At 41.0% G+C, this 12421-nt stretch overlaps 2 protein-coding genes across 2 annotated transcripts in view; both read right to left on the reverse strand.

The window, feature by feature from the left end:
• Positions 1 to 408: 408 nt before the first annotated feature.
• 4930519F16Rik (RIKEN cDNA 4930519F16 gene) overlaps positions 409 to 12421 on the reverse strand; it is a 73655-nt gene continuing 61642 nt past the window's right edge. Inside the window, exon 6 of the mRNA NM_001358270.2 lies at positions 409 to 714. Within this exon, the coding sequence (NP_001345199.1) occupies positions 604 to 714 (111 nt within the window). The 3' untranslated portion in view covers positions 409 to 603. The remainder of the gene's footprint in view (positions 715 to 12421) is intronic.
• Positions 1607 to 4084, reverse strand: Nap1l2 (nucleosome assembly protein 1-like 2). Its single transcript, NM_008671.3, has one exon. It carries the CDS (start codon positions 3739 to 3741, stop codon positions 2359 to 2361), a length of 1383 nt encoding a protein of 460 aa, NP_032697.2. The 5' UTR covers positions 3742 to 4084; the 3' UTR covers positions 1607 to 2358.

Consider the following 12421-nt stretch of genomic DNA (forward strand, 5'->3'; position numbering starts at 1 on the left):
GTATTATCTGTCTCTGCAGTGAGAACTGAAGAAGCCTTGATAAACCCTAGGTGCATTCCTTACATACCTTTGAAAGAGGACCCTAACATAAAAGTTGTAGCAATGGGGTCCTGGCCTGCTATCAGGGTAAATCCAGACGAAGCACATTAACCATTCTAGCACATAGGGACAACCGAAAAGGCCATAGGAAGCTGCTAGGCACTAGGCATTCTCTGCAAAACATCAGGAGAGTCACCCACATTCCTCATGTTTGTTTGTTGGTTTTTACAAGTGTCTCACATAGCCCAAGCTGTTGGTAAATGCCTTATATAGCTAAAGCTGGCCTTGAACTCCTGATCCACCTGCAGATATCCACCTTCCCAGTGCTGGAATTACAGGAGAATGCCCCCACTGCAAGCTTTAAAAGTATTTTTTATGTTCCTGGGTTTTTTGTTTGTTTGTTTATTTTAGTGCACAGTAACAGTATCACAAATAAAAGAAACCAGTATCTGTGGGGTGAGTTTCAGGGTAGTAGTAAATTTCAAAGGTCAATATTAATCATTGTGGAAAAGTATGCAGCTCTCTGTATTTACGGGATGCACACTGGCAGAATCGCTTGGTTCTTTAGTAAGTTGCCTGTTTCCCTATATACTTCTTCCACTTACTGCAATTCAAAAGCAAAGCACCAGAACATCTACTTGATCTGGGAGAAGATCTTGGCTTTAAAGGTCCTGCCTAGAAAGGAATAGAAAAGGTAAAGCTTTTATTTTCTTTCCCAGTTTTACTGGACAGAAGTAAGAAAAATAGGCAGTGCTAGAAACTTACCTCTCTGGACCACAATATAAAGAAGCAAGCATATTCAATAGTGGATAGTAGAAGAATAAGTTACAGCAAAGCTTTTGTTCCACTTGGGTTATAGTTCAGTGAGATCACTTCACAAACATTTGGGATGGAAGTGTATGTAGGTAGGCAGCAATAACAAAGCAGAGTGAGCATTTCCTTGCCACTCACAGTGTCTATGTGACACAAAAGTGACCAAGAAGGTCTCTTATCCTAGGAAGATAGGTGTAATTCTTCATAGAGTTTGTCAAAAGGAAAGGCCTTTTGGGGGGACATCTGATTGTCCTCAAAGAACAAAGCAAACTCATCTCTGGACAGTGTGAGCAGCTTATTCCACTGTCCCCAGTCAGTGCTGCCCCCCAGTGTCATAAGGGGATATATACAAATAACACTGTAGAAAGATAAGAAATTTAAAATATAGGATAGCACATAGGAATCTGTTATTTGTAAAGAGTATTAACATTGCATTATAAAGTAGAAATTAATTTACTGGATATTTGTTTCCCTGTAACTCAATCTGAAAATTAAAATTAGATCAGTTATAAATAATTTTGGAATATGCATGTTAGACAGTGTTAGTAGATCTGCATACAAGTATAAACACATAAGAATAACTTACAGAAAAATAATTTGTAGAAAACAAATCAAAATATTAAAAGTGTTCATCTTTGGTGAATATGTCTTCTGATTTTAATTAATGAATATTTTTAATATTTTAAATATGTCTTCCAATGAACATACTGCCTTTATAGTTTAAAAGTTCTTTTTTAAAACATTTAACACCATGAAATTTTTATTCATTTTATTTTTCAGTGAATGAACAGAATATGAAATGTATTTTCAGAAATGGTAAAGTGTCCATTTCAATGAATGATTCAGTATATTATGAAAAAAATGTACACTGTAATCACAGTTTACACAATTACACAGGACAATATTTGCAACATTTGAAAATACTGTAACTCACATGTCAATGATAAACAGTAACTTCAATACAATTGAGTTTTATTATTTATCACAGTCACATACAATCAGAAGCCTTGCACTAGCTGTTATCAATAATAAATATGATTTTGCCTGAAATTCTCAATCATATGCAGGCCTCTTAGGCATTCAAGTTTTAAATTCTACTGCATATTTACTGCAAAATGAAGCAGGCACAATAAAGTCAATTGGCCAAAGCACTAAGAGGATAAGGGGGAAAATAGCAAAGCACTCTTAGGTAGGTTTCCAATATTTTCTTTGCAAACAAATAATCTCATTTAGCACTTCTAATAATATTCACAGCCACAGATTAATAGATACATGGCACAAGGACTTCAGAAGGGTTATACTACAGACTATTAATGTCTTAATCATTTATCACAGTCTACATGTCTTGAAAACATCATACCACTACAATGCAAGGTCAGATTAATTAGTATTTGAATTTTTAAACTGGCATGACAGGAAAAAATGCAGAACACAAGACAATATTAACTGCTTATGTCTTCAGTAACTGCATGTAGAGCAGTTAGTTTCAAAAGCATCTACTCTGTTTTAACGATCAATATCTTCTACTAATGCCTCAAGATTTTTGCAACAGGCTTTAACCTCTTCAATTGCAGCCATCCAATCATCATAAATAATTTTGTCATATATTTCGTCATTAACTTCCCTAACTACACCCTCCTGCTGAGATTCAAGTGCATCTCCTGAGAAAAATAACACTGATCTTGGAATTATGTAAGTACGCAGATTATGACCAAGTAAAAAATCATCATTTTCATCCCCTCCATTTAAGCTGATCCCATGAGGAGAGAAGAAATTGAAGAAAGAGTCCTTGGGAAAATCTTCAGTCACAGTTCGGACAGTTCCCCAGACGCGATGTCTCTGCTTCTTCTTGATGGTTCTCAAAGTGACATTCTTCCCTTCGTTCCAATCTATGTCGCAGCCAGTGGCGTACTCAATGGCAGTTCCCCTATAAGGGTGGGGATCGTAGCATGCAAGCTTTGACTTCAGCACATAAGTCTTTGTCAACAGCTCATTTTTAAAATATTCATTGGGCTTGAAGTGAAATTCGAGTGTGAAGCTGAGAGGCTCCCCGGGATCCGAAAGCTTCACTTTAATATCTGTCAGCAGCTTCAGAATAGGCTCATCATATTTCTTAATCATAGGAGTGAGTGCTTCAACATTTTTTAAAACAGTCAACCAAAAATCCGGAATCCCCTTAGGATCCTCTTCGTTAACCTCTTCTCCTCCGGTGGCCCCAGCGCTGTCATCTTCCTCCTCCTCTTCTTCCTCGTCATCATAATCATAATAACAGTCCTCATAACCATCATCTTCATCCACGTATTCATGCACCATACCGTCTTCGTTGCCGTTAGTCTCTTCCTCCTCATCCATCTCCTCCTCAAAATAGTCCTCACAGTCCGATTTATACTCACATTCCTCTTCTGTGGGCTCATAGACTGCATTGATGATCTGTCGTCTTTTTTCTAGTAAGGGTTGGTACATTTCAGCAAACTTCCTTTCAATGTCATGAAATTCCCTCAGGAATTTGGATTCCAAATGGGCAGCTCTTGTTTGAAGCTTTTTAAGAGCTAGCACTCGGCACTTAACTTTCACTGGGAGACTTTCAACGAAATCGGTATCTAAAAGATAACCGATAAGTCCTTTTGGACGGTCTGAGTCTGAGTCCTCATCAGTGCCTCCGCACTTCCCAGCATCTTCCCCAGACCCTGCAGCAGCTTCTTCACCTTTTCCCTCTTCCCCTACTCCAGCAGCCACGGTTTCTTCACCATGTTGCCCGCCATCTCCAGGCTCAATGGAGACACCTTCACTGCGGTCCTGACTTTCCCCGGGCCCCTCCGCCATTACCTGGCTGCCAAGCTCTTCTTGGTTGGATTCAGACAGTTCTTTATGGTCGACTGATTCAGCCATTGTTTTCAAACGATCGCCTGCACTTATGGTGGCTAAGCCCGCAGATCAGGAGACCTGACCTCCGCAGGAAGACTCACCAATACAGCAGATGCGCGATGATCTGGCAGAGATGAACCAAGAGGCGGCGGCGGCTGCACTGATGGCAGGCAGCAAGCAGTGGGGATAAAAGACGGTGCTGAAGCTGGGATAGCAGAATTGAAACCGGCTGTCTGGGCGGAGACTCTAGGCCCTGAAGGAACAGGCTAGAGACTGCAGAGAGCCGCAGTGGGCAGACCTCCGCAAGCAGCTGCTCCAGCCACTCGGGGGCGGAGGGATGGAGGAACTGGTGCCGCAGTATGATTACGCAGTTGTCTCTCAGCTCTTTTTTTTTAAGTGTATGCAGGTTGCTGCGTCACCCCTTCCCTCCCAGGACTCTTCTCTAATCTCATTTGCCAGGCTGCAGTGATTGACAAATCCTGAGCCAGTAAATTAGTAGATGAATCAAAATTTCAACACCTCTTGCCTTCCCAGATTCTCTAATATGGCTGATTCCTCCACCTATGGCTCATCTTCCACCCTATAGCCTGTGGAATTTTGCAGAAATGCAGTATCATTCATTCCGTTTTCAACTGATACTATATGTTCATAATTTCAAAAGAGCTATATGGAAACAGTGACAAGGAATGAAAAAAATGGGCAAGGTACTGGATTGTCTTTAGTCTATCCCTTTGGTTATAACCTGAGGCTCTGGGAAAGAGAGGAGGGTAGTGGAGGAGCCCACAAAGAGATCCTTTGAGGTTTAAAATTACCAAAAATAAGCATAGGTGGCCTTTGGATGATGTAACTGACAGTGGTTTAAATATTCTGTACCCTGGTTTCTGTAATTTTCACAACCTGTGTGATTTTAAATGGGAAAATTCTCATAATATTTCCTGATGAGGAAGAGATGACGGATGACTAAAGTGTGGGGGGAGGGGTGTTGAAGCCTTTTGTAAAAGAGCCAGCTATATGACTAGTGAGCGTATAGGATAATACCCCAGTCCTAAACTGTCTTTCCACTTTCCCTTATGTGATGTTGTTTTAGCCTGTAATCACAGCACTGAGATGGAAAATCAGAAGTTCAGGAGTAGCCTCCACATATAGCAGTTCTGGGTTAGCTTGGACTACATGAAATTTTGTCTTAAAAACCCAAAAACAAAACAAACAAAAGGAAAGCCATTAGGAATTTTACAAAGAAAAACCAAATATAAAGTACTATTTTGTTTTTTAAAATCACAGAATTTGCTTGACATTTTGAAGTTTATTGGAAATAATAAAAATATTAGCACTAAAGAGAGAGTTAAATATATGATAGAAGATTCATGCAATAGAAGACTATGCAGTAAATTAAAATTTCCTCTAGGAAAGGGGCAGTAAGATATCTTGGTGGGTGAAGGTGCTTGTTGTATAAACCTGGAAAATGCTAAAGCCATGCAAATGTTGAAGGAGAGAACTGACTCTGTCCAGTTGCACCCTGGCTGCCACACATGTTCCTTAGAACTCACCTTGATGACACCCATCCAATAATAAAGAAATTTTTCAAAATTTGTTTTTAAAGATGACCAGTATCATTAGTTATGTAAATATAAGTCAAAATCATAACTAGATACTATTTCATACCGATTGAGATAGCTTAAAATACAGAAAATAGCAAGCAGTGGTGAAAGTAAGGACAATGAAAATCAGTATAGCAATATCTCAACGCATTAAACATGATTATCATGTGTTCAAGCAATCCCACTTCTGGATATAGATACATACATACATACATACATACATACATACATACATGATAGATAGATAGATAGATAGATAGATAGATAGATAGATAGATACATAGAGACATAGAGACATAGATAGATACATAGATTAGATAGATAGTGATAGAGATATAAACTTGAAAGCAGTCTCAGATTTTGCATACCCATGTTCAGAGGAGAACATATACATTAGCAGAAAGTTAGAAACAATTGGAGAGATGGCTTAGCAGGTAAGAGCACTTCCTGCTCTTCTAGGGGAACCAGGTTTGCTTCTCAATTTCCACGTGGTGGATCACAACTGCCTATAACTACAGTTCCAGGTCATCAGACTTTTTCTTCTGACCTCTGCATACACCAGACACATATGTGTTACATGCAAATAGGCAACAATATATATATATATATATATATATATATATATATATATATATATATATATAAACTTTCAAAGTTGGAAATAGCCTATGTGTTCACTGATAAATCAATAGACAAAAAAGTGTTGATAATTTTTATTAGTATGTTGCATATCATTTAGTGCCCAATAAAATAGTTGATTTTTTGTTTTAAAGAAGCAATACAACAAAAGCAGATTTCCCTGTTTTGTCATAAATGTTTCATTTTTCAAAATAGGAGAGTTGCCGGGCAGTGGTGGCACACACCTTTAATCCCAGCACTTGAGAGGCAGAGGCAGGGGGATTTCTGAGTTTGAGGCCAGCCTGGTCTACAGAGTGAGTTCCAGGACAGCAAGGGCTACACAGAGAAACTCTGTCTCAAAAAAAAAAAAAAAAAAGACTATTAGGGGCAACAGAAGCTAGCATGTTAGAAGTACATGAAAGTCATAAGACCTTTCCAAAAAGCCAGGGAAATAAGAATGGCAGAAGCCTCAAAATGCATATTACAAGAAATGGTATGTTTCTATGGAGTGAACCTTGGGCAGAATAGAGATACAGGTTCATGCAGAAGGGTCTTGGCCAAGTGGCCATCTCTGTGCAGTACTTCACACTATCTTCAAAACCAGTCCTAGAAGTTGGACTTTATTCATCCACTTAAATGAGAACCAGGCAGCAAATGACTTAGTGGCCTCAGTCTCCCTTCTTGTATAGTCTGCTCTGTGCCCAACAGCCCCCGTGTACCTAGCACAGTATTGCTTACAGAAATCAGAGCAAGAATGAAATATCCTGGGGGCTAGAGAGATGGCTCAGCCGTTAAGAGCACTGACTGCTCTTCCAAAGGTCCTGAGTTCAAATCCCAGCAACCACATGGTAGCTCACAACCATCTGTAATGAGATCTGACTCCCTCTTCTAGAGTGTCAGAAGACAGCTACATGTACTTTCATATAATAAATAAATAAATCTTTAAAAAAAAAAAAAAGAAGAAAGATCCTGCCTCTAAGTTTCTGCTAGAGATTCTGCCCTGGCTTTCTTGATGACAGAATCTAAACTTGCATGATGTAATAAATACTCTCCTCCCCTTTGAAAATGGAAACCATTAAAGGAAACCACAACCACACACCGTACTGAAATCAATGAACAGTGGAGAGACCAGCTCCAACAGAAACATCTCCTACACAGCAAGCTAAGTCTCAGAGAACATCTCAGAAGAGGGGAAAGAAAGACTGTAAGAGTTAGAGGACCAAGAAGTGTTCTTTGAAACTGTCTCTTAGAAATGGCTGGATAAACAAGAACTTAACAATAACAACATCACTAGACATGCTAACTCAAAAGAGGGAAATCTCACAGAGCTCCACCCCTAGACAAAGAGCAACAAGCAACTAATGACTACTGAGGAGAACTAGTCTCTCCCAGACATGAGCCCAGAAATTACAAAGTAGTCATCCTTGAAAAAATATATACACAAACAAAAATTGACTTGGCAGGTTGTGTGTATACATCTGTACATGCAATAAATCACGTTTTCCATTTGCTCTCATGATTTTTCAACATTTCATACTACAAGTTTAAATACTTTACAAGAAAGCTTTTTCCTTCAAACATGTCAGGCTGACTAAGACATACATTCTTCACCTATGAACTTGTCATCGGACCACTAAATACACATGCTATATGATATGAAGGGTAAACACATTTGACCAGGAGAAACAACTGTGTGGAAATTGCTGAGGAACTTTTCAGTTGTTGTTTTTTTCAACTATTTTTCTGTGTCTCATTATTTTTCCTCCATATTGGAATTCTCATTATGGACATTTTTGTCCATTTCATGATACCCTATAGAACTTTTTGATACTTCTGGGTTATCCCAGTTAATCTATCTTTGAGTTCACTGATTAATTTTTCTGCCAACTCAAATAGTTAAGATCATCTAGTAAAATATTCAAATTTATAATTTCCTTTTTTACTTCAAAATTATATATATACATATATAGTAAATTATATAATACTTGTATTGCTTTCATTAAGCTAAACATAGCATTACAGTTTGAGCATATTTTTGTACATTATTTAATATGTTTACTATATCCAATATCTAGATTTTGTCAAGGATGCTTTCTTTACTCTACCTGAATATTTTATTAACATGTGACATAATGCTGTGTTTTGCTGCTTCTTGTCATAGTTTTATTTAGTCTTATTATTGTTGCTTTAATTGTTTCATGCTTACTTAGTAATTTTCTCAAATTCATCCTGTAAGTTCTGTCAGCTAATTTAATTCATAGTTTAATTATGAGTTTTTAGGATTCATCCCCATTTCAGTCTAATTTATTGGTCAGCCAAAATTTATCAAATATACAAATTCCTTGGTCTATGCCTTCCACCATTTAACAAATTAATCTACTTGTAAATATATGCCTTCAAATTTCAGACACCTTTTATGTTATCCCATACTTTGATTTCCTTGTAATACCATGCCTCAAGATCAGTTAAGGTGAGTGACTAAAAGCTACTCCTTTCCCAGTTCTTTCTTATGCATGTAGTCACTCTTCTGAATATGAACAGGTTTCTAAATCCCTCTCCATCATATTATCTGTATGCCAAGAACTTCAAGACTCTGAAGAAAGAAATCAGAGATCTCCATACTCATGGATTGTCAGGATTAATATAGTAAAAATGGCTATCTTGCCGAAATCAATCTACAGATTCAATGCAATCCCCATCAAAATTCCAGCTCAATTCTTCAGAGTCCGAAAGGGCAATTTGCAAATTCATCTAGAATAACAAAAAACCCAAGATAGCAAAAACTGTTCCTAACAATAAAAGAACCTCTGCTGGAATCACCATGCCTGACCTCAAGCTGTACTACAGAGCAATTGTGAAAAAAAAAAACTGCATAGTACTGGTACAGCAACAGACAGGTGGATCAGTGGAATAGAATTGAAGACCCAGAAATGAACCCACACACCTATGGTCACTTGATCTTTGACAAGGGAGCTAAAACCATCCAGTGGGAAAAAAGACAGCATTTTCAACAAATGGTGCTGGCACAACTGGCGGTTATCATGTAGAAGAATGCGAATTGATCCATTCTTAAGTCCTTGTACATAGCTCAAGTCCAAGTGCATCAAAGACATCCACAAAAAAAAAGATACATTAAATCTAATAGAAGAAAAAGTACAATAGAGCCTCAAACACATGGGCACAGGGGGAAATTTTCTAAACAGAACACCAGTGGTTTATGCTCTAAGATCAAGAATTGACAAATGGGACCTCATAAAAATTGGGGAACAGAGCTAAACAGAGAATTCTCAACTGAGGAATCCTGAACGGCTGAGAAGCACCTAAGAAATGTTTAACATCCTTAGTCATCAGAGAAATTCAAATCAAAACAACCCTGATATTCCACCTCACACCAGTCAGAATGGCTAAGATGAAAAATTCAGGTGACAGCAGATGCTGGCGAGGATATGGAGAAAGAGGAACACTCCTCCATTGCTGGTGGGATTGCAAGCTGGTAGAACCAGGCTGGAAATCAGTCTGGTGGTTCCTCAGAAAATTGGACATAGTACTACCAGAAGATCCAGCAATACCTCTCCTTGGCATCCCAGAAGATGTTCTGTGGGACCCTGACTTGGAGCATTTCTCCCTGGAAGGTAAAGTCCCTGGATGTTTCCCAAGCTTGTTTTCCCTGATCTCTAAAAATCCAGCCAGAAAGAAGCTCTTTCTTCTCTATAGCCAGCAAAAAGCCTTTTTGTTTCTATACTTTACAACCAGAGATGCCTGCCTTCCTGTGCCAAGGACACGGAGATAAAAATTCAGAAAGAACTCACTCCCCACTCCTGCCTTGTAAATTTCGCCGAGGACACCCGGAAGAGAAGAACTCTCTTCCCAACTCCTCCCAACTCTTCACAACTCCTCCCAACTCCTCCCAATTCCTCAGCTAGCTGTTAAAAGCCTCCTACTGTCACCACTCGGGGTCGAACTCCCCTGCCCTGCATGGCCGGAGGGACTTCGTGCTCAGCTAGCTGATAATAAAACCTCTTGCAGTTTGCATCAGGTGTGGTTTTCTCTCGGGTCACTGGGGTGCTGGCCAGCTCATCCCAGGACTTGAACGGAGGCCCAGCTTCGGGGGGGGGGGGGCGGGGGAGGGGGTCTTACATGTGGGGGCTTGTCCGGGATTTGTGGCCTACCCCAGTTCTCAGAGACCCCGCTTGGAGGTAGGATCCTATCTTTGTCTATCTTTGTCTATATCTTTGTCTATATCTTTATCTATGTCTGTGTTTGCCGTCTGTGTTTGAATTCGGTATTCTCAGTTTGCAGTCATCCGTGCTCGTGAGTGCAATGAACTCCCTGTCCGGGATGGAGGGGAGGGTTACTGACAGACATGTCAGGAGTAACCGGCTGCCACCCTGGGAGACGTCCCAGGAGGTCTGAGGGAGCTCCAGGGACACCTGGAGATTTCCCATCGGGGTGCCAAGTGAGAGTGTGCTCACTCAGCCATCTGTTTCTGTTACTGGGTTCCAAGTGAGAGTGTGCTCACTCGGCCATCTGATTAGGTCCTGGTCTTGGTTATTGTAATCTTTTTGTGTGTATATATTGTTTGTTTCCCTGTATGTGACTCTGACAATGGGACAGACTATTAGCACTCCCCTTGGACTGACTCTCGAGCATTGGACTGAAATTAAGACTAGGGCTCACAATCTGTCTGTAGATGTCAGAAAGAGATTTTGGAGAACTTTCTGCTCTACGGAATGGCCAGCTTTTGATGTTGGTTGGCCACCAGAGGGCACTCTTGATTTGATTGTGATTTCTGCCGTTAAACATGTTGTTATGCAAAGGAAGGCAGGGTCTCAACCAAATCAAGTGCCCTACATTCTCATCTGGGAAAATTTAGCGCAGGACCCCCATCCTGGTTGAAGCTTTGGGTTCAGAAGAACAAACTGGGCTCCTGAGTCCTGGCTCTCCGCCACTCAGAGAAAAAAACTAAGATAAAACAGCGTGGGCTGAACTGCAGCCCTTGGCTCCTCCCAGGATCTATCCAGAGATAGAAGAACCTCCAGAATGGCATAACATCACACCCCCATATCCCCAACCGGTCCCCTCCCAGATCTCTCAACAGGGTGCCACTGGAGACTCAGGGGAGGGACCCGCTGCTGGAACCCGAAGCTAGTGAGCTCAGAGCCCAGAGGGACCAGACTCAACCACCATGCTGACTTTACATACTTATGGCCCTCCTCCAGTGGACCCTGGACAACTGCAGCCCCTTCAGTACCGGCCTTTTTCCTCCTCTGATCTCTATAATTGGAAGGCAAATCACGCCCCCTTCTCTGAAAACCCCTCTAACCTTACTAATCTAATGGAATCTCTCATGTTCTCTCATCAGCCCACTTGGGATGATTGTCAGCAGTTTTTCAGGTTATTTTCACCTCAGAGGAGAAGGAAAGGATTCTGCTGGAGGCAAGAAAGAACGTGCTGGGGGCCAATGGATGGCCGACACAACTTCCGAATGAAATAGATGCAGGCTTCCCTCTGACACATCCTGACTGGAACCCTAAGAGGCCTGAAGGTAGGGAGCGGTTGACAGTTTTCCGCCGGGCTCTGGTAGCAGGACTGAGAGGAGCTGGCAGGAGCCCCACCAATTTGGCCAAGGTAAGAGAGATCCTACAAGATGAAAAGGAGCCCCCAACAGTGTGTTTAGAGCGCCTCTTAGAGGCATACAGGCGTTACACTCCCTTTGACCCTACATCAGAGGGCCAACAGGTGACAGTAGCCATGGCAGTCTGCTTCTGACATGACATCAGGAGAAGGTTACAGTGTCTAGAGGGTCTGCAACCATTATCTTTGCAAGATCTGGTTAAGGAAGCAGAGAAAGTGTACCATAAGAGAGAGACTGAAAAAGAAAAAGGAGAAAGAGAAAATAGAGAGGCTGAGGCAAGAGAAAGTAGACAAGATAGAAGGCAGGAAAGAAATTTAATTAGGATTTTAGATACATTCGCAGGTGATAAGGAAGTTTATAGACAAGGTAGAAGAAGTAGGCAGACAGGGTACCTGGGCAACACAGGGCCAAGAAGACCACAGAGCTCCAGAGGACCTTCAGGACCACCTCTAGATAAGGACCAATGTGCATACTGTAAAGAAAAGGGGCACTGGGCAAGAGACTGCCCCAAGAAAAAGACAGACATCAGACTGCCCAAGGTCCTTACCCTAGAGGATGATGACTAGGGGAGACGGGGCTCGGACCCCCTCCCCGAGCCTAGGGTAACCCTAACTGTGGAGGGGACCCCCACAGATTTCCTTGTTGATACCAGAGCAGAGTTTTCAGTCCTGAAAGAGCCACTGGGGAAATTGAGGAACAAGAAAGCCGTAATAATTGGGGCTACTGGTCAGAAACCATACTCTTGGATCACTGATAGGAAAGTTGATTTGGGAAGAAGCCAAGTAACTCATTCCTTCCTCATTCCTGAATGCCCCACCCCATTGTTGGGGAGAAACTTACTATCAAAATTAAA

Source organism: Mus musculus, chromosome X (assembly GCF_000001635.26).
Source record: "Mus musculus strain C57BL/6J chromosome X, GRCm38.p6 C57BL/6J".
Taxonomy (NCBI): Eukaryota; Metazoa; Chordata; class Mammalia; order Rodentia; family Muridae; genus Mus; species Mus musculus.

What these genes read in the sequence shown, in the direction of transcription:
- Nap1l2 (NM_008671.3), bottom strand. Translation starts at nt 3,741, where the DNA reads ATGGCTGAATCAGTCGACCATAAAGAACTGTCTGAATCCAACCAAGAA.